General features: G+C 40.7%; 1 protein-coding gene across 1 annotated transcript in view; it reads right to left on the bottom strand.

The window, feature by feature from the left end:
* Positions 1–6770: 6770 nt before the first annotated feature.
* Positions 6771–23290, bottom strand: part of kl (klotho) — an 84176-nt gene continuing 67656 nt past the window's right edge. Inside the window, exons 4-5 of the mRNA XM_043692063.1 lie at positions 11397–12537; positions 6771–9100 (exon numbers count right to left, since the gene is read on the bottom strand). Coding sequence (XP_043547998.1) covers positions 8772–9100; positions 11397–12537 — 1470 coding nt within the window. The 3' untranslated portion in view covers positions 6771–8771. The remainder of the gene's footprint in view (positions 9101–11396; positions 12538–23290) is intronic.

The raw sequence follows: 23290 nt of genomic DNA, 5'->3' as shown, positions 1-23290 counted from the left end.
AAGATTTGGAAGTGTAATGTGATCTTTAAACTTCTGATTCAGGCAGGGGAGCCACTATTCAGCCAAGACAGCAACAAGTATAAGAGCAATCATACATTTTTCAGCATACTTGGACAGTGTTCCAACTTGCCATTTGAATATTTGACACATATCTTAGAATCTGTTTTCCCAGTTTGAGCAGCATATACCTGAAAACCCCCACACCAAACCTGCACTCCATTGTCTTCACTTCTCATTGAAGTGGAAACAGTATATTTGTTAAAAGTTGGCCAGTGCAGGATTTATGAGATGAATTAACATATGGAACCAAAACTTATTGAATCATTTCTTGGAGAAAAGGGAAAAAAATTAAGTCCATGGAAAAAAATCCTGAAATCATCTCTTTCTTACTGCACTCTTATCAAAATCATTTTAAAATAACACCTTGTAGGTTCTAAATGTATTTCTAAGAGCCCCCACCTGTGCTCCCCCCAACCCCCAGTCCAGTAATCTTTCTCTGTATTGTTACAATGGGAAATGCTTCACTGTAAGCATTATTTCAGTAATATTAAGTTATTTCAGAAGTGAATGTAAAAGTTCGTTTTGAAAAGAAGCTTATTAATTATAGGGAGCTGGCAGGAGCTTTGAGTTTTAAAGACTATTTTCAATACTTAAAATGCTTTATCCGGCACAAGAACATTCTCTGTCCTTTCACACACCACACATACGCAACCACATTAACTCCCCCATTGTTACATCATACAGTAACATGACTTTATAAACATAAATCATTTAAGGCACAATTTCAGCATAAAGGTATAGCATGACTCCAGCCAATGGTTAATGTTAGTTTATATTTATTCATTTATCATTTTCTGCATTCCCAGGCTGTGATTGAATCTTTCGATTGTAAGGATGGGAGTTGGTTGTGTCAAGCTTCAGATGTGTTGCACTTCAAAAAAACCAGGTAGCCTTAGTGGTAATCAATAAGTAACAAGTTATATATTTGTACCACACAAATGCTGGATAAAGACCATTTCAAATGAGAGACTCTAACTGTCATCCCTTGACATTTAGTGGCATTAGGAAAAAGTGAGGACTGCAGATGCTGGAGATCAGAGTAGAGTGTGATGCTGGAAAAACCAAACCGGTCAGGCAGCGTCCGAGGAGTGGGAGAATAGATGTTTTGGGCATAAGCCCTTCATCAGGAACGATTCTCCTGCTTCTTGAATGCTGTCTGGCCTGTTGTTTTTACAGCACCATATTCATTTAATGGCATTACCCCATCAATGAAACCCCACATCCTAGAGATTACCATTGAATAGTAGCCACTAAATAGTGACTTGTAGCCACTATTTTTATATGGCTTGTTCAGAGACCAAGAATTCATCAGCAAGTGCCTCATCACCCATTTCCCCAAAGCCTATCCACCTGACCATACATCTGACTGGTCTAAGTAGTCCTATAGCACTCAAACTTGAAACCATCCAGGACAAAGCATCCTGCTTGATTGGCACCACATCCTCAAACATTTAGTCCTTCCACCACTTGCACAGAGATAGCAATGTATGCCATCTACAAGATACACTGCAAAACTCACCAAGGCTCCTTAGGAAGCACCGTCCAAATCCCAAACCCTAATAGGATAAAGGTAGCAGACATCTGGGAGCATCACCACCTGCAAGTTCACCTCCAAGCCAGACTCATTCTGATTTGGAAATATATTGCTATTTCTTCTGTATAGCTGGGTCAAAATTCTTGAACACCCTAATGGTATTATGGGTCTACCAACAACACATGGACTGCAACATTTCAAAACCGCAGCTTACCACCACAATTTCCCATAAGTGGAAAACAAAAGCACCATTTGAGTTCTGAATGAGCCAGTGATATCTGTAGCTACATTTGACTACTTGGGACAATTGGGTAGTTAGTTAACAATTTGATAACTGGTTCAAAGAAACAAAACTAAGAAAACAGACAGCAATGGTGTTACACTTTTTAATTAACATTTTTCAGTCAATTTAATTATGTCACATGCATATTTTACAAAGGAAAACTTTTATTTACAGAGCACATTCATTACAAAGAACAATAAGCAAACTTAACAAAAATATGCACATCTAAAAATATATTTTCAGCACTTTTTATTTCAATTTAAATCATACACTGTTGTGTTAGAATCATTATTCATCATTGATTTCCTATCTTTTCTCTCAGCTGCCTGTGTCTGAACTTTCTTGATCTGTTATCAACCTATTAGATCATGGACTGAATCTTGTTTTTTTTGGCTAAGTCTGAGTTGTGTTGACTTTTTGGGAAGTTTGACACTGGTAGGTTTCTCCGTATCTTGCCAAACTCAGCTCATCAATTGTCTACAACATCCCTACAGCATCTCATGTCTGATGTCTGCCCCACCTTATCACATGGTGTTCCCATAACAACTTGCCAGTCAGCTGATATTCAGTGAAACACTAGCATTCCTTCATTAAAACTTTGTGGTATACCTCAACAGGTGCTAGTATTCTGAAGCTGCACTGCTCAGTCAGAGTCAGAAAATATTAGAAATGGGGAAAGATGGTACTACAATTCTCTGTCAGGGACTTGGAAGTCCTGGTGGATCGGATCGTACAGAGAAGGGCTGTACATCTCCTGGAGGATTGGCAGATGACATTAAGATGCTGGATCCTGCCAAACGTAATCTGAAGCTGCCACTCATGTCGATGCCATCTCCAAGGTATAGAGGGACTGTCAGAAGTGCAATAAGAAGGTCTTCCTGTTCTGCCAGAATTAGTGCCAGACTGTCACCTCACACACACTGCCTCCGGTATTGCACCAGCTATACCACTGTAATGCTACCACTTCCATGATCGCTTCAAACAACTTCCATCACTCATTCAGCACCCGCAACCTCCCATACCACTAACCTGGCATGCTCACCATACTGCCTCCTTCGTCCTTCAAAGCATCCACACCATCCCCACATGGACCAGGACTACCACCCATTCAACCTACTGTAATCTTACACAATTCCTGACCCGCTCCCCCGTTTTCTCATTGCAGAGAATGGCAGCCCATAATAGAGCAGAGGGAGCATGTACAATTGGGATGCCCAATATAGATTTCTCATCCAAGGCAATTTCCACTCGGCACTGTCGGGGTGGTCATTCTCTCCACCTGAATGGCAATGCTACTGCTAGTAGCTAAGCCCTGTGTACAAAGGGATCCAAATGTTAGAGATCATTATGGGAGGCCCAGTGTTTAGTACTGCTGCCTCACAGCACCAGTGATGTGGGTTTGATTTTGGGTGACTGTGTGGAGTTTGCACATTCTCCCTGTGTCTGCATGGGTTTTCTCCAGGTGTTCTGGATTCCTCCCAAAGTCCAAAGATGTGCCAGTTAGGGGTGGATTGCCCATGCTAAATTGCCCATAGTGTCCAGGGATGTTAAAGTTAGGTGGATTAGCCATGGGGAATGCAGAGTTACAGGGATAGGGTAGGGGGTGAGTCTAGGTGGGATGCTCTTTTTGAGTTAAAGTGGACTCGGTGGGCCGAATGGCCTGTTTCCACACTGTACGCATTCTATAGGAGGGTCAATGGTGCCAGTAGCACACAATGCCACAAATACAAGTTGCTTCCTGCAGCTTGTAGCTTATGTGGTAGATGCTCAGCATAAATGTCCTTCCATGAGGCCTACAATATGGCCAGGTACTGTTGCTGGATGTTGTGAAAATACATTTATCTGCTGGAGTGAAAGACTCACAAGCAGATACATGAAAGGTACAGTCAACAACATTGATGTCCAAAGTTCACCTGCCTGATGACCCCCTATCCCCTGACCTTTGTAAGTTCAAGCTGCGGAGGATCAATTTGCTTTTGGTAAGAAAACCCTTGTTAAGCCCGGCTCATCCAGAACAAGTTACCCAGGATCGTCCCGTCAAATCTCCAGGTCAGTGGTGTCTGCATCAAAGCAGGATCTCTTCAACCCAGCTGTGAAACTTAGACATAGTTAAAGGGAAGGAAAGAAGATAACATTGAGGCTCTTCGGTGGCACTTGTTATTTGAACTTTGTACAACAATGTTGTTGACTGTACCTTTCATGTATCTGCTTCCCTAATGATCTCTAACATTTGGATCCCTTTGTACACAGGGCTTAGCTACTAGCAGTAGCAATGCCAGTGAGATGCTGCCTCTAAAGGGATCAATGCTGTGGAATGACCAGGCAGTATGTAGCCTACAGGCCCAAATGCGATACCTTTCAGGGGCCAGTGACTTTGAACACCATAATGAATAGTACGTTCTGCAGCTCTCTCCCTCACAAGTTGAGACACTTACTACACCCACTCCAATTATTCCAGAAAGCAATTGTCCTCCCATTGCGCACTTTCAATTTCCAGTACAATGACAGGAAACAATAAGTGTTCCTCTGCCAGTGGTTCCCAGTCCCAGCCTGAGAGTTTCCATGAGCCTCCAATTATCAACATCCCCTTTGTACTGGCCCAACCTGTTAACCCCACAGGATTCACACCTAACAAACTTTCCACTAAACCTGGCCGTACACCTGCCTAACCTTCCCACTCTAACTCTAACCTATAAGGTTGTGCTAATTTAAGTTTCTCCCATATACAATTGTCACAAAGCCAGGGTACCACTGACCACAGATCACTCCCTCCCTCTCTCATCGCATCCTTCCCAGCCACATTTTACAGTATCATTCCCTTTGAAATCCTCCTGCACCCCCTTCACAAATGTGCTGAACCCTTGCCAAGAGGCTGTAGACCCCAATCCCAACGACTAATGTGCCAAGACTCAGTACCATATCTGTGGTGGCAATTTCAGACTCCTAACCTCACAGCTGACCCATTAGGTTTTCAGGACAGACGTAATGGCTTGATCATGCCCCAACCCCTCAACCAACATGAGTAGGCAGGCAGACACAGGTAAGATGTGCCCAGACCCCTGATTGGTGCCAATACATCTCCCAACTTCATTAGCTCTACACAACCCCAACCACCCCAAGACTTGTCTCTACTGAGTCAATGGACTGACAGTGGCCCATACCCTGGTCAGCAGAGCCATGGACTCCCTGAACAACAATACCAAAACCAGAAGCCTGAGCATAACCATTTCCTTGGAGGCTGTCCACAACTTACTATGCTAGGACCCCTTGACGAATTTCACCAAGGATTTGAAGGATTTGGATAAATGGTTGCTTGCTGCACGTGCAGCATGTTTGGCATGTAAGTTACTGGCACATGGAGTAGGTGTGAGATTGCCATAGCACCTTGCCATATCCAATATCTGGGCCCCTAAAGTGAGGAATGAAATGCAGCAAGGCAAGACGCCTGATTGTGTGACTGTGCTAAGCAGCAAGACAAGGCCTAGGTGCTGTGAACATGCAAGGAGGCACTAAGTGACAGAGGCGGGTACCTATCCCTGTGTGCAAAGTGACTTTCTGCAGCCTTTCAGTATGCATTGCTGGTACGCCCAGCATTTCTGTGCTTCTATAGTAGAAGTGTGAGGATGGATATACAGTAATGAACTGGCATGTCAGATGCCAGTATCCATGGAGGAGGAGTGACTGCAGCTGGAGCCAATGACTGAATGCTGTGCCCTGAGCTGTTGTTTGGTTGCAGGTAATGTAGAGATAATTCAGAGCAAGCAACAAGCTGAATTGGTCAGGTATACACTCTGCTTTCCTTGTCAAAGTTTCCTGAAAATTAGCTTGTTTGGTAAATATGGTAAGATGGGGGTCTGAGGATTAATAAGGCAAATTGTGGTGCTAACAAGGCATTTAACAATTAATAATGAGTGTCAATTAGCATCTCACCACTACCACTTGTGAAAAGCAGAAAAGATGAAAAGAGATGATCTTCACATAGAGACAGGCTTCAATGAACTTATCACCTGATTCTGCTACACATCTCACCATAGCCTTAATACTCAGACTCCTGTAAGAGTCGCCAATGTGTTTCTATCAAATGTACATGCATCAGAATAGACCCTTTATAGCAGTAAGTTGAAAAAGGATGTTAAAGATATATCAACTAGGAGAAAGTGAGGACTGCAGATGCTGGAGATCAGAGTCAAGAGTGTGGTGCTGGAAATCATTCCTGATGAAGGGCTTATGGCCAAAACGTTGATTCTTCTGCTCCTCGCATGCTGCTTGACCTGCGGTGCTTTTCCAACTCCACACTCTCAACTAAGTATATATCAGTTCATTTTTAAATACCTGTACACACTTCTTTTCATGACAGGGCAATGCAGAGCTGTCTACATTACTTGGAATAAAAGGCTTTACCTAATCTGCAGTAGATTCTTACAATGATATGATTAGCAAACTGAGTAGACTTGTTCTTGTTAAGCTGGGAATTATTAAATTAAAGTATTCTATTTTAATCAACATTTTAATACAAAGATATAGAAATGGGGGCAAGTGAAAAATATTTTGTGTCCAGCTAAAAGAAACAACACTTTCGAGGATGGCTTGGGGGATTTACACAAACATCTGAATGGCAAATGCCTTTCACATAACAGTATATATTTATCATTAAGTTTCTGATACATGCCTTATGTCTTGATCCTTTGTCTGATACTTTGCTGTACCTCAATTCTCTCAAGAATCAGACTAGAAATAATTGAACAACTGCAGAACCTTCCCAGCCATTAGATTGCTTGTAAGTATGACTTGGCTGACATTCATCAATTTTATCCCTCTCCAATGGGAATTGAACCCGGGTCTCTGGCGCTGCGAGGCAACAGTGCTAACCACTGTGCCACCGTGCCGCCCACAATTAGATTGCTTGTAAGTATGACTTGGCTGACATTCATCAATTTTATCCCTCTCCAATCAGTTATTTCTTGCCCCTGGCAACCTGTCCAATGTATGGAATTAATGATCACATTAGAAAATACAGAATAGAGTTGTTATCATTCCCCACTGTAGCGTGGTCAGGCACTGATGCATGCTATGAATGAGTAGTCCTACATATTTCTGGTGACTGATGCAATGAAGAGAGAACTAAAGATTCATGGAATGGTTCCAGCACACCAGGTCATCCATCCTGCCTGTGTCCATCAGCATAAGCGATTTGGTTCCTGTCATTCCCTTGCCTTTTGCTTGCAATTCTACATATTATTCTCGCCAGGTAATTATTCAATTCCCTTGTAAAAGCCACTGTTGAATCTACCTCCATCTTATGCTGAATCAGTGCATTTCAGATCCCAACTTTATGCTTAGTAAAATAGTTTTTCTTCATGTCGCTTTTCCTTTTGGTTGCCATTTACCTTTAATCTGTGATCCCTGGTTCTCGGTCTTTCCAGCAATGGTAACATTATTTTTATGTACTCTCTCCAGAACCCTTGTGGCCAAAGACCCGAGGAGAATGTTGTTCTTGCTCCTTTACCGGTGCTGGAAGTCTGCCCTATGTAAGTTTGGGCTGGGATCAATGGTAGGCAGCTGAGAGATCTGCTCCATAGCACTTTGGCACAGTGGACCTCCCCACATTTCTTCATATATTTCAAGATATTAATAAGCTGAGAAATAACTTATAGTGTTTAGTGCTCTTGACTTTTATTTTTATTCATTCACAGGATGAGGGTGCCTCTGGCTAGGTCAGCATTTGTTATCCAACTGTAATTATCCAGAGGGCAGTTAAGAGTCAACCACAATGTTGTGGGCCTGGAATCACACGTAAGCCAGACCAGATAAGAATGGTAAATTTCCTTCCTCACAAAAGATACTAGTGAACTAGATTGATTTTTCCTGATGACCAGCAATTATTTTATGGTCAACATTAGACCCTATATTCCAGAGTTTTATTGAATTCAAATTCCACCATGATGGGATTTGAGTCCAAGTCCCCAGAACATTACCTGAATCGTCTAATAATACCACGAGGCCATCAACTCCCCTTGAGATCTTGGTGCTTCACATACATATTGGAAATTTAGATTTGCAGGTACACTATATCTTCTATGTTGAAATAAATGGAAAACAAAAAGTGGAATCATGAGTTGGGTATAGACCTAAATTTACAGATGAAAGATTGCATTAAAGTTCTAACTCTATCACTTCTTTGACACTCCTGTTCTGCTTAAAGTGATTTATACTACATGTATTATATTCCTCAAATTTACATCAACAGGAGGCATGGTTGGTCAATGGTTACACTCATTACCTGCTGCTGATTAAGAGATATCCATATTTGATCTCTGGTGTGTCCTGAGTTAGCTGATCACAAGCAAGTTGTTCATTTGGAAGCTACAGATAGCCTTGTGTGAAGGAGGTGACATCCTTATTCTTGACAGCTATGTAATGCTGAAGAGTGTTCAGGGACATTTGAGGTAATTGTCTAAAACAGGCAACTTCAATCAGCAGACCATGTATTATGTCTTTCCCTGACTTTCCCAATTTTTATTGACTTCAATAGAAAGTGGGAAAGAGTAAAATTTGCTGCCAATTTGCTACCACTCAAAACACAAAATTAAAATGATCCCCTGTGTTTGTGGCTGTAGGGTGAAGACAAGAATGGCGTGACTATAATATTGCTCAATGGCCAATTATGTAATTATTATCCAGACTTAGTCACATTACTTATTGAATGACTACAAATTTGAGTCACTGCCTTTAAGACAGAATTGTTTAACACTTTTTAGAAGGAAAATGAAAATTAGATGAAAAATTAAAGTCAGATTATTGACCAGAAAGAACATTTCTTTACATATCACTCTTGGAAAACTATAGATGAGTGCCTTCCTCAAGACAAGTTAATACCTCTTTAAATAGAATGCTTTACTTATATTTTCTGCATCTTTTTGTCGAATAATAAATAATTAAAAACATAGTTGCAGTAAAAACACTTAAAATACATAATGCAAAAATTAGCAACTGTTTTCTGAAGAATGAAGGATTGCATTTTGCAGAAGAATTTAAGTCTTGATAACATTTTGTACTGGTGATTTTTGATGTTGGAAATCCGCCATTATCTACAATTCTTCTGTAATGTCCAACAGAGAGCTTAGCTGCTCGATTAGAAGTGTAGAAGCCATAGTTTGGTTCATCAATATCTCTTAAGGCCCAAGCAAAATACCCGCGAACGTTTACTCCATCTAATTTTAAGGCTGGAAAACAAATTGAAGGCATGAAAGGGTAAATTGCATGACATGCACAACCACAATGTGAACATTTTGTAAAAATGGGCCTGAGTTTGAATATATTTGCTGTCTTGCACATCTTCAGGACATCACAGCTTTGGCAAGTATTCAAAGCAGGCAATGTCAGATCATTTCTCCATTAAACACAGGACTATATTTTCTTCCAGCTAACTTCAATCAAGTTTTATAATGAACAGACAATCCATCAACACGCACAATAAAGTTTAATTTTTTATGTCTTTCTCAATTCCTATAAAATGAATTCAACCTGCAGTCATGCTATTTATTGTAGATATAAATGTGTCAGTTCATTTATGTACATTCAAAATCAGCAGTTCAATGGCAATGAGGGGTAAATTGGATTAGGCAATGAATGTTAGGCAGGTCAGTGGAAGAGTGCCCTGCTGTTTTCTTAAAGTGCAATTATCCACCTCCATCCACCTCAAACAATAGCTTAGTGATTCAAATGGAAGGTAGCCCTTGAGGTAATACAAGAGGATTTTGACACAGAACCAATTTTTGCTGTGATTTCATTTTATCTTTTGTCTGCGTCCTCTCCCAGTTGTCAAATATTCTACTCACTACTTCTCCCACTTCCACATCAAGAGGACATATTTACTGCTCCCCTTGGAACTTGCATCAACTGAGAAATCCCTGACTCCCTCTTTGGGCCGTAAGAAACATTTCAAGTATTACAAGGGTCATCAATCCTCAAGTAGAGGTCACCCCAAAGCCCAACCAAAACCTTTTTTTTATGGGAAACAGGAGGAAGTGACAGAAGAAATTTAATAAAGATATAAAGTAATAAGCAAGGAATCTTGCAAACATTGATGAACTGTCTTTGGTTCATTCCAGCACCTGCATGCATTGACTCCAGCTTTATCATTTTATGATTTGCTAAGCATTAAAATGCCCTTCTCACTTCACATCCTAACAAGATGCAGTTTTCCACCTCCAGAATATTATCCATTTGTTTCAAAATTTCCCTGTCTGCTGTCAGAATCCTAACCCACATTTCCATTCTTTTGATTTTTCAAATGCTGTCATCAGTGACTTTCCAACACCACCTGTCTCAAACTTAACCTCATCTCTGACTCTGTAATATTTGTTCTCTCTCACGAAGTCTTGAATGTATATTACTCAGTTGGCTGGATGACTGGTTTGTGATGCAGTGTTACACCATCAATGTGGGTTCAATTCCTGCACAGGCTAAGGTGACCATGAAGGACTCTCCTTCTCCACCTTTTCCCTTAGCCTGAGGTGTGGTGACCCTAGGTCAAAACACCACCAGTCATCTCTTGCTGATAAAAGAGCAGCAGTCTGGGACTATGGTGACTCTTTACCTCCTAGCTCTCATTGTTAAAGCTTTTGAAACATTCTACTGTATTGATTTCAAGACGCATGAACTAAATTTTCAAATGCTTCCATGGTTCTGCTTCATGCTCCTTTCTCCAGCTGCATGCCCCAACACTTCCATTTTACACATTCTGCTCAATCATTGGCAAATTGATTGGACCCAATTTTAATGGACTCAAAACCCACTTATTTGTAGAGAATTAATATTGACACCAAAATACTTCAGTTGATCTTCCCGTTCTTTGGAACATTGTAAAACCATTTTGCTTTCCCACCTTCGTCCTCTTTAATATAGCCCCCTTAAAACATATCTCTGGGCTCATGACTCGATCTTTCTCTTGCCTTTGTAAGGAGTTCTGATATGTTTCCCCACTCTACAAATGCAAGTTGTTGTAAAGATAGGGATGCGAGAACTTGAGAAAGCTTCAATCACATTGTGGGTATCAGCTAAAGAAGACCAATTATTAACTTGAATTCACTTGTCTGATGTAAGAAGACATGAGAAACAAAAAGAAAAACAAGATACAAAATCAAACAAAACAGGAAAATCAGCAACAAAGACTGCTGAGGTGGAAAGAGACAGAAAGAGTTTTCATCCACAGAATAGAGAATCCTTCTTGGGATGAACTAAAACATTTCAGTGCAAGTGAATTGCAAAAACAAACAAATAAATAACAATCTAACATTGGTGAAAGCACATTACAAAAGTTGAGAACAACTGCATGTTTAATTTTTCAAATAATCTCTGGTAATATTTTGCATATGCAGGAAATTTTGGATATACAGGAAATGTTTGACAATGATAGGGCACAGATAAACACCAGTATTCCAAGTAGCAGGCACACAAGCACTAGACTTCCAACAAAACATGTACATTTGTTAAATCAAGACATGACAAATGGCTTACCTTTCAAAACTTCGTTAATGTAACTCTGAATGTAGTAAACACGCAACTTGTCTTTGGAGGGTGAATCATCATCAATGCCATTCGATGTGATATAAATTGGGATGTTGCCATATTTTGATTTTATCCACCTGAGGAGTTTGCGTAAACCTCCTGGCACAACTGCTTTTCCATCTGGTGATGCCAACCAGGTAGTATCTTTCAGGTGCTGCACTTTGAACTCATAACCAGTCTGGGCTCCAGTTTGACCTTCTAGATGTATAATATGAGTTGTGTAGTGGTTCAATGCCACAAAATCACCAGCGCCACGGATTAGCTCTTTCTCTTCATTGGTGAAGTAAGGCAAATAAGAATTGTGCCATCCAGTGTTTTGCCTTTGGCTCTGCCAGTCTCGCATGATGAATGGGTAGTCTCCAGTGCCAAAAATAGGCTCTGCAAACCAACCGATATCAAACTCTAAACTTCGAGCAGCTGCTTCTATATCATTCCTAGAGAAAGGGTTGGCCGGGTCTACCCAATCAGCATGAAGGGAAACTGAGATCTGCCCCTTTTGAGTCTTACGAAATTCATTGTTATAGAGATGCCAGACTAAAGCATGTGCTTTGATTAAATTGTGGCCTAAAATGGTGAAGTTTGGTTTGTGTGCTACTATGTGCTTTATGCCATTTGGCTCACTCATTGTTATCCAGAACTTCACTTTGTTTCCCAGCTGTCTGAAACATAACCTGGCATATTCCACGAAAGCCTGAATTGTTTCTGGGTTTATCCAGCCCCCATTGTTCTCTAACACTGATGGCAAACGCTGATCTTCAAGAGTAGGATGATACAGAACAACGACCGGAGTAACATTCACACGTAGAAGCTCACTGACATAGCATTTATAATAGCGCAGGTTTGCTCTGGTCACCTGTGTGGTGTTGCCAGTCGGTAGGATCAGTGACCAGTTGAGGGAGAATTGGAAGTGAGTGGCATGTGTATTCTTCAAGAGGTGAATTTCTTGTCTGATAGTGCTGTAATCAGTGCACTGAGCCTTACGCAGTTGGCCCATTACTCCTTTGACTTTCAGCAACTTTCCTGTGCCATTAACATCCCATTTGTAGATATTGCGATCAACAAACTGAGGGGTTGTAGGAGATGTTTCTACCTAAGAATTTTTTAAAAAGACAAAAATATAGCACAACATTACTAAACAAAACAATATGATTTTACTCTCTGGATACATTTAGAATTCCTTCTTAATTATTTAAAAAGAGAAGACAAAGGTTTATTATAGCCTTGAGTTTATAAGTGAGCATTATATGTCTTTATTTTCTGTATTTTCTGTAGCTTAGGACCACCAGGGCCGAGAGTCACCAAGCAGTGGATTGTTCTAGGCACTTGTCTTCACACTACTTCACAAAGGAGGCATCCAACAAACTGGGCCAATCGAGTACAAGCTTAATTTTAAAATGAAAGAACTAAAAGATCACTGAGATACATTTTGATGGGCCCAGAGAATTATTGACAAAATCATATGAAGTACCAAAACCAGCTTCTTGTTTGAAACATCAAGAGAACCGTGTTAACCCCCTCTTACACATGGCACTTTGGTTCAGTAAGTTATTTACTTCCAAGTCTGAAGTTGGTGGGTTCATGCCAAATTCCACAGCATGACCATAGAAACTAGTTGTCATTGCTGTACTGTTCTGAAGGAGTTCTGTATAGTGGGATGTTAAATTGAGTAATATTCATAAAAGTGGAAGGATGGAGTAATTCTTTAAATATGTTAGTCAGCATTCAACCCTCAATCATAGTTACCAGAGCAGAATAAGTGTTCACTTATGCAGTTTGGTATTTGCAAGTTCCAGCTCAGAGTGTCTTATTATTAATATTATTATTTACTAAACTGTTATTATTTACTAAACAATTGATGACAAATAGAATTCTGCACAGCAGCAGGGTCTGAAAGTGAGGGTCAACACATAACAATAAGCAGTGGGACATGCAGTTGCATTTCCTCCTCCACTGCCCCCTCAAATCTGCTTTCGTAATCAGAGGGTCAACAGTTCAGCATCCTCAGCATCATGACCACAAACAATGACAACTAAAAGCTGAAGACATCTCAACGGCCGGGCACCCTCAAAATCAGGGAAGTGTGCTCTGGGGTTTGTGTCATGTCTCACGGTCAGTGTGCCTTTAAAAGACAGGCTAATAATGTCACTAGTCTATTAGCATATGACCTGAGGGTCTAAAACTCCCATTTGCCATCTTACCTCAGATCATTGAAGCATGACACTCTACTGAAAGCATTCTCGTATGTTGTAACATAATAGCTTAATATTAGCCCAGGCACCTATGCAACTGGTTAATTTAATGTTTGTTCATAACAGCTAACCAATAAGTATTGAATCCTTAATACCATGGCAACCACACCCAGTTTCTTTAGGGAATAACATAAGCATTGTCGGATTAGATGAAAGCACCGTGTTGGAGGTAAACTCACACTATGGGAGGCACTGAGGCCAATTTGTGAGGCTCCAGTGAGTTGGGAAGGTTGTACCATTGCCAAAAGAGATAACTATTGCTGCCGGGGATGTCTCTGTTGGTTGGAGCTTCCACAAAAATAGACAACACTCCCTGTGCCAACCATCAGGAGCTCACTGGGAGACTGCCAGAACAAATTTGGCTTACTCCCTGTGAGGCGCTCCCACTACTAAAAAAATGTCAGGGTAGGTGTAAAGGTTTTGAATACATTCCTGATGCCTACACATGCCGTTTGGCCAACCTGTTTTTGTTGGTAAAGCCCAACCCTTCATTTTAAAAGTAATTTACCAACTGTGAAGTGCTTGAAGATGTCACAGTTTATACAATAGAAACTGTCCTTTCTTACGTTCCATAAAAATTAATCATGAAAAGATATTAACAGATTATTTGATAAATACATTTTTCATTAGTAAGATTCTACAAACCTGGACATGTCAGTGGGAGTCTTATCCCTGTGGCAGCATGAATTGGAATTGATATGCTGCCCATGATTTCCCAGCATAAAATAAAAGGGTCGGAAATCACAGATGAGTGCGTGGGAAGTTCTGAACTGTGGTTAAATGGTGTTCTGATGCTTATTTCCTGATCTTTAACAGGAGAACAATAAGTCACTAAAAGAGATTTTTGTGTTCCTCAGTTCAAGTCCTTCCAGTTTTACCTGAGTTGCTGTCTAATCCTGGGCATACAGACTTAAACCTGATATAATAATGTAATAGCACAGCAGAAAAGGACCAAGATTGAGGAGATGTTTGTTCTGAGAGCTTTGGAACGCTCTGCCTCAGAAGTCAGCAAAAGCAGAGTCATTGAATATTTTTGAGAAGGAGGTAGATAATGTCTTGTTAGGTAAGGGAATCAAGGGTTATTGAGAATAGATAGAAATGTGAAATTTGAAACGAACAGATCATCCATGATCTTTTGGAATGGAAGAGCAGGCTCAATGAGCCAAGTGACCAATTTCTTCTTCTATTTAGTATGTTGGTATGTGTTCATGTCTGTGCCTGCTCTTTGAAAGAATTATCAAATTAAACCCATTCTCCTACATACAGATGATAACCAAATTGCAATTATCTTTGTGCAAAACTTCATTACAGTATTTGAAAAAGCTGGCAGATTTCAAAATGGGGAGCATTTAGAGACGTTATCAGATTCAATGTGGGTGGTTTGCCAAAAAATGAACCTATTCCCTGCAATGAGTAAAAGAAATTCAGAGAGTGAGTCATGTCTGGTTGTTTTTCCACAAACCCAGACACCAAGCGGAGAGCATTTTTGAGAAGGAAATAGTCACAAATTGCCTGCTCATCCATTTGGCTGACCATGATGTATGTAACTTGGGATTTTAAATTTTGAGTTGTTAATTGTATAGAAGCTGAGCGTGATGTCTCATTGAAATTATAGTGTTAAAAATGCACAAACCAATAAAGGTATTACAATTAATGTCACACATTACAGAGAATCTACAGTAGTAGAAAAAAGAAGAAATAAAGAGGCAGTAAATGGAGAAAATGGTTAAAATTCATGAACCAGGACAACCTACCAGAGGTATGCAGTGGAGACCAGGTCTCTTGCACAGAGCCTGTCCCTGTTGCACAGAAAGGAAGGAGGGAAAGGAGGAGAGTGTTAGTCATTGGGGACTCGATAGTCAGAGGATCAGATAGAAGGTTTGTTGGGAACAAACAAGACTCACAGTTGGTGTGTGGCCTCCCAGTGCCACGGTCCGTGATGTCTTTGGGGTCCTGAAGGGAGAGGGTGACCAGCCTCAACTCGTTGTCCATGTAGGTACCAATGACATAGGTAGAACGAGGGATAGGGGTGTAAGGCAGGATTTCAGGGAGCTAGGGTGGAAGCTGAGAGCAAGAACAAACAGAGTTGTTATCTCAGGTTTGTAACCCGTGCCACGTGATAGTGAGGCAAGGAATAGGGAGAGATATCAGCTGAACACGTGGCTGCAAGGATAATGCAGGAGGGAGGGTTTCAGGTTCTTGGATAATTGGGGCTCATTCTGGGGAAGGTGGGACTTGTACAAACAGGATGGTCTTCACTCAAACCAGAGGGATACTCATATTCTGGGTGGGAAATCTGCTGGTGCTATTCGGGTGGGTTTAAACTAGCTCAGCAGGGGGATGGGAACCAGAGGTGTAGTTGCAGTGCACAGGAGGATGAGAGTAGGAAGGACAGGGACAGGATTTCAGGGTCACAGGAATGTGCTGGCAGACAGCAAGCTGGTTTGAAGTGTGTCTACTTCAACACCAGAAGTATCCGAAAAAAGGTAGGTGAGCTTGCAGCATGGATAGGTACCTGGGACTTCGATGTTGTGGCCATTTCGGAGACATGGATAGAGCAGGGAATGGATGTTGCAGGTTCCCGGGTTTAGATCTTTCATTCAGAACAGGCAAGGTGGTAAAAGAGGGGGAGGCATGGCCCTTTTAATCAAGGATAGTATAAAGGTGGCTGAGACAACTTTTGATGAGGACCCGTCTACTGAGGTGGTGTGGGCTGAGGTTAAAAACAGGAGAGGAGAGGTCACACTGCTTGGAGTTTTTTATAGGCTTCTGCAGAGTTCCAGAGAGGTGGAAGAGAGGATTAGCAAAATTATTCTGGGTAGGAGTGAAAGGAAAAGGGTGGTCATTATGGGGAACTTTAACTTCCCCAACATTGACTGGAAATGCTATAACTCTAGTACATCAGATGGATCCGTTTTTGTCCAATGTGTACAGAAGGGTTTCCTGACACAGTATGTCGAAGGGCCGACAAGAGGGGAGGCCACACTTGATCTGGTGCTTGGTAATGAACCAGGCCAGGAGTTTGATTTAGTTGTAGGTGAGCACTTTGGAGAGAGTGACAATAAATCAGTTATGTTTAGTTTAGCGATGGAAAGGGATAGGTACATGTCACAGGTCAAGAGTTATCGATGGAGCAAGAGCAATTATAATGCAATTAGGCAAGAATTAGGATGCATAGAATGGGGTTGCAAAATGCAGGGGATGCAGACAATGGAAATATGGAGTTGGTTTAAGGAACAGATATTGAGTGCCCTTGATAGGTATGTCCCTGTCAGGCAGGGAGGAAGTGATAAGGTAAGGGAACGGTGGTTTACAACTGAAACTGCATCTCTTGTTACAAAGAAGGAGGAGACTTATGTGTTGATGAGATGAGATGGTTCAGATGAAGCGATGGAGAGTTACAGATCAGCTAGGAAAGATTTAAAGAGAGAGTTAAGAAGAGCAAAGAGAAGACATGAGCAGTCTTTAGCAAATAGAATAAAGGAGAACCTTAAAACTTTCCATAGGTATGTGAGGAATAAAAAGATGATTAAAGTAGGAATAGGGCCAGTCAAAGACAGAAGTGGGATATTGAGTGTGGACCCTGTGGGGATCAGAGAGGTGCTAAACAAACATTTCTCATCGGTTTTCACTCAGGAAAAAGAGAATATTGTAGAGGAGAAGAATGAGGTACGAGATATTAGACTAGAGGTTAGTTACGAACAGGTGTTATCAATTTTAGAAGGAGTGAAAGTAGACAAGTCCCCTGGGCCGGAAGGGATTTACCCGAGGATTCTCTGGGAAGCTAGGGAGGAGATAGCAGAGCGTTTGGCTTTGATATTTGAGTCGTCAGTGTCTGCAGGTTTGGTACCAGAGGACTGGAGGATTGCAAATGTTGTGCCCTTGTTCAGGAAGGGCAGTAGAGATGACTCAGGTAATTATAGACCAGTGAGCCTTACTCCTGTTGTAGGCAAGGTTTTGGAAGGGATTATAAGAGATATGATTTATAATCATCTAGCAAGCAATAATTTGATTTCAGATAGTCAACATGGTTTCGTCAAGGGCAGGCCATGTCTCACAAACATCATTGAGTTTTTTAAGAAGGTGACCAAGCGTGTAGATGAGGGCAGCTAACATAGTATACATGGACTTCAGTAAAGCCTTTGATAAGGTTCCACATGGTAGGCTGTTGGACAAAATGCAGAGGCATGGAATTGAGTGTAATTTAGCAACTTGGATTAAAAACTAGCTTTCTGAAAGAAGGCAGCGAGTGGTGGTTGATAGAAAATATTCAGTCTCGAGTCCAATTACTAGCGGTGTGCCACAAGGATCTAGTTTGGGATCGCTACGGTTTGTCATTTTTATAAATGACTTAGACGCAGGCATAGGTGGATAGATTAGAACATTTTCAGACGACACTATAGTTGGTGGAGTAGTGGACAGTGAGGAAGAATGTTACAGGTTGCAGGGGGACTTGGATAAACTGCAGAATTGGGCTGAGAGGTGGCAAATGGAGTTCAATGCAACTAAACGTAAGGTGATGCACTTTGGGAAGAATAACAGGAAGGCAGAATACTGGGTCAATGGAAAGATTCTTGGTAATGTGGATGTGCAGAGGCATCTTGGAGTCCATGTACATAGATCCCTGAAAGTTGCCACCCAGGTGGATAGTGCTGTTAAGAAGGCATACAGTGTGTTAGGTTTCATTCATAGAGGGATTGAGTTCCGGAGCCGCAATATCATGTTGCAACTATACAAACCGCTAGTGCAGCCACACTTGGAATATTGTGTACAGTTCTGGTCCCCATATTTCGGGAAGGATGTGGAAGCATTGGAAAAGGCGCAGAGGAGATTCACCAGGATGTTGCCTGGTCTGGAGGGAAGGTCTTATGAGGAAAGGCTGAGAGACTTGAACCTGGTCTCATTGGCAAGAAGAAGGTTAAGAGGGGATTTGATAGAGACATACAAAATGATCAGAGGATTACATAGAGTAGACAGTGAAAGTCTTTTTCCTAGGATGGTGATGTCAGCGTGTACGAGGGGCCATAACTACAAATTGAGGGGTGATAGATTTAAGATATAATGTCAGAGGCAGGTTCCTTATGCAGAGAGTGGTTAGGGCATGGAATGCCCTACCTGCTAATGTAGTCAACTCAGCCACATTAGGGAGTCCTTAGATAAGCACATGGATGATTTGGGGATAGTGTAGGGGGGGCGAGCTGAGAATAGTTCACAGTTCGGTGCAACATCGAGGGTCAAAGGACCTGTTCTGTGCTGTATTGTTCTATATTCTAACCTGTACTAACCATGATGTGCGTTCTCCTTCTGTCAGTTATAGTTTCATAGTAGGCATACTTTTACATATAAATGTATTGATGTAAAACCACATTCAGCAAGCTTTCTCTAAGATCACCGTTATTAAGTTTCCTTAGTTCATACAATTGAACACATGAACATGAAGCTAATGAAGGCCATTCAGCCCTTCACACCAAACCACTATTTAATAATGTCATGAATGATCTGATTATAACTTCATATCAATGCTCCTGCCTTACTCGGTAATCTTTCAGCCCTTTGTCTATCATAAATCTATCTACTGCTGCCTGGAAAATATTCAAAGACTCCATTTCCATCACCTTTTATTGGAAAAAGTTCCAAAGACTAATGACCCTTTCTGAGAAAAAATAATCCACATTATCTCTATATTAAATGGGTGACTTCTTATTTTTAAACAGTGACCCTAGTTCTATAGTTAGTGAGACTCAGCAAGAACACCTCAGAATTTCCATGGCAATTGATCTAACAGGAACATTAAAAGTGACTGTGTGTACTATAAGACTAAATACATTTGTTAATCAAATCAACATTTGAGATTTAATTTTTTGTCTGGCAAACCTCTTTTAGTACAGCTTGGATTTTATTTCCAATATCAAATCTGCTTTTAAAGCCAGTGATCCTTGTGCTCCCAGCATCCCTAAAGCACTGCTCCAGTAGCTATCTGTGCAGAACAAAAACGTTAACAGCCAAATCATCCATGAAGTAGCATATGCCAGACAGTAGACCCACATTGTCCAGCAAGTTGTGGAAGTGACCTCAGAAAATTGTGGAAAAGTAAAACAACAGAAATTTGCAATTATACAATACTTTTAATGTGGCAAAACATTACACAGGGTGTAATTTAGCAAAACCTGACCCTAAACTACATAGGGTCTGCTTGGACAAAATAGGTTTTTAATGATTGCTTTAAAGGAAGGAAAGGGACTACAGTGGTGGAGATTAAGGAGGAAATGCCAAAATTTAAGTCCTGCGCTGCTAAACATATGTTGGCCATAAGGAACTCAATACAGAAAGAAATCATTTCTGTCATTGTGCCCACTGCCAGTTCTTCAAAGTGTTATTCAGTCATTCTCGAAAAAGAGTGTAAACATAATCAACTGATTTTATAGTCTGTTTAACAGAGAAATGTGTTGCAGAATGTTTCACAGAACTAGGCAACCTGTTTAAATTCAGTACAGAGCCACAGCATGTTAGAGAGAGACAACAGAAAGTTCAGTTAAAGAGCAGAATTTTTAATGGTTGATCTCAAAGAAAGAGAGTGATGTGAAAGTATAGAGAGGTTAGGGAGGGAATTTCAAAGCTTAGGACATGGATGGTTAATGGCACAGCCATCACGAGTGAACTAGAGGGATTGGCCTGAGATCACAGTTAGAATGGAACTGGGTTTTCAGAGGGATGCAGAACTAAAGAATGTTGCAAACATAGAAAGGAGTAGGTAATCAAATGGTTGCATCATTCATCACCAATAACATTTCAAAATTATTAAGTAATCAGGGAATAAAGGGGAAGAGTACAGTAGCTGAATATTACTGAAATGGAGAAAGACTGCAGAAAGTTGGGGTTTCTCATGCATAAATCTGAAAATGCGAGCATTCAAGTTCAACAGGTAATAGGGAGGCAAATGGGATGTTGGCATTTCAAAGACAATAGTGTTTAACAATAGGGAAGTTTTGCTAAAACTATACCAAGCATGAGTCAGGCCACAACTGGAATACTGTGAACAGTTTTGGTCACCTTATCTAACGAAAGATATACTGGCATTAGAGGCAGTCCTGAAAAGATTCACTAGGTGGATCGTGGATGGAGGGACTGTCTTATGAGGAGAGATTGAATAATTTGGGACTGTACTGATTGGATTTGAGAAGACTGTGGCAACTTTATGACAGGGATAACAGGTAAACGAATGAAGAGGAATTTCTTTTCTCGGACAGTGTAGGAGTTAGGAAATAAATTAGAAGGAAGAATCTCAAAGGTAATAATCTCTGAATTACTAGCTGAACTACAAGCCAATCGGCAGAGGAAAAATAAGATTAGAGACATGAATGTGTGACTCAAAGACTGATGTAGGAAATGTGGGGCCTGGCTCATGGGAACTGGCATCAATCCAGGGGAAAATGGAATCTGTAACTTTGGGACGATCTTCAACTGAACTGTGCTCGAACTGATGTTCCAGTGATTCACATAACGAGGAAACTAGAATTAACATTAAACAAAACAAGGCAAATGAGGGATCAAGCAACTCAAAAGGCAGATTCAAAGCAGCAGGCAGTGGGCACAATGATTCTTTCTGTATTGATTTCCTTATGGCCGACATACTTTTAGCAGCGCAGGACCTAAATTCTGGCATTTCCTCCTTAATCTGTAGTCCCTTTCCTTCCGTTAAAACAATCATTAAAAACCTATCATTTTGTCCAAGCATCCCCTGTGTAGTTTAGTGTCAGGTTTTGTTAGATTACACCACTGTGAAATGAAGGTCAGAGAATGGCTGAAATGGACGAAGAGAATAACTCTAAGAATACCCCAACAGTCAGGTCTACGTATTAAAAAGATAACAAAAAGCCTAAACTATATGCTCTGTATCTGGTGCATGTAGCATTCATGGCAAAATAAATGAATTAAGAGCACAAAATGAAATAAATAAATAAAGTTTGACAGCCATTCCCTCATGTCCTCATTATTCTCCTCATTGTTTATGTAATTCAAGAAGAACAGGAAACTAGTCATAGGTGGAGTAGTAGCATTGTAAATCAAATATGGCATTAATACAATATTTATAGGTAACAACGATTCAGGAGAGATAGATATAGAATCCGGGTGGAGATGAGAAATAAGAAGATAAATAATACACAACAGAAAGGGGGTGACATGGTGGCTCAGTGGTTAGCACTGCTGCCTCACAGCACCAGGGTCCCAGATTTGATTCCAGCCTCGGTCAACTGTGTATGTGGAGTTTGCACATTCTCCCCGTGTCTGCGTGGGTTTCCGCCGGGTGCTCCCGTTTCCTCCCACAGTCCAAAGCTGTGCAGATTAGGTGAATTGGCCACGCTAAATTGCCTATAGTGTTAGATGCATTAATCAGAGAGAAATGGGTCTGGGTGGGTTACTCTTCGGAAGGTCGGTGTGGACTGATTAGGCCGAAGGGCCTGTTTCCACACTGTAGGTAATCTAATCTAATCTAAAGTAGTCTACAGATCCCTTAACAGTAACCACAATGTGGGACAATGTATATAAGAAGAAATGCTAGATGCTTATGATAATAGGACAACAATAGTCATAGATAACTTTAATCTGCATACAAACTGGAAATATTAGATTGTCAATGGTAGCCTGGATGAGGAATTTATAGTATCCTTTCAAGATAGTTTCTTAGAGAAGCACAGAGAGCCGGATATATCAGACATAATATTGTGCAGTGCAATGAAATTCTAAATGACCCCAGAGTAAAGCAACCACAGTATGATTGAATTTTATTTCCAGTTTAAAAAGGAGAAAAATGAGTCTAAGAAGGGCAACAGTGTGGGCATGAAAACTATTTGCTGAAGTCAACTGGAAAATTGGCTCAGAGGTTGATCAGGAGGCACAGTGGGAGACACTTAAGGAATATTTAACAATACTCAGTATAAGTATACTCGTATTATAAAAAAAATCCTAATGGAAGGACCTACCATCAATGGTTAATTAAAGATGTTAAGGAAAGCATCAAACCTAAGGAAATAAACATATAACTGCACAAGGGTGAGAGGCAGATCAGATGATTGGACAGGATATAAAGAGCTGCAGAGAATGATTAAATGGTTGATGCAGACGAAGAAATGAGAAGAAGTTCGCAAAGAATGGAAGAACAGATAACAGGAGTTTCCACTGGTATTTAAACAGAAGAAATAGTACGTAAAGTGAATGTTGGATCTATAAAGAGCGATAATGGGGAGTTAACCATAGAGCAGAAGGAAAGATGGCTGAAATGAACAAAAGTAATCCTTTTGTCTTCATTTTATAGGATACAAAAAAGCATTTCAGTAATAGCTGTAAATCAGGAATCGGAAGGGAGAGAGGAACTTGATGAAATTACAATCATTGAGATCCAGTTAGAAGGAAAGAGACACTCAAAGGGCAGAGGATGAGGTCTCTTGATACGTATGAGTATCCATGCCACAGGAGGCTCAAAATCTTAGAGCAGGAAGCTGATAAATCTGCAGCCAACAAGAACAAGGTTGCCTTCTCAATGGATCAGGGACACATGTTGCCAATGGCTGCTCAGGTGCCTGTCACTTGTGGAAT

Source organism: Chiloscyllium plagiosum, chromosome 6 (assembly GCF_004010195.1).
Source record: "Chiloscyllium plagiosum isolate BGI_BamShark_2017 chromosome 6, ASM401019v2, whole genome shotgun sequence".
Taxonomy (NCBI): domain Eukaryota; kingdom Metazoa; phylum Chordata; class Chondrichthyes; order Orectolobiformes; family Hemiscylliidae; genus Chiloscyllium; species Chiloscyllium plagiosum.
This window is presented reverse-complemented; position numbering and strand designations above follow the sequence as displayed.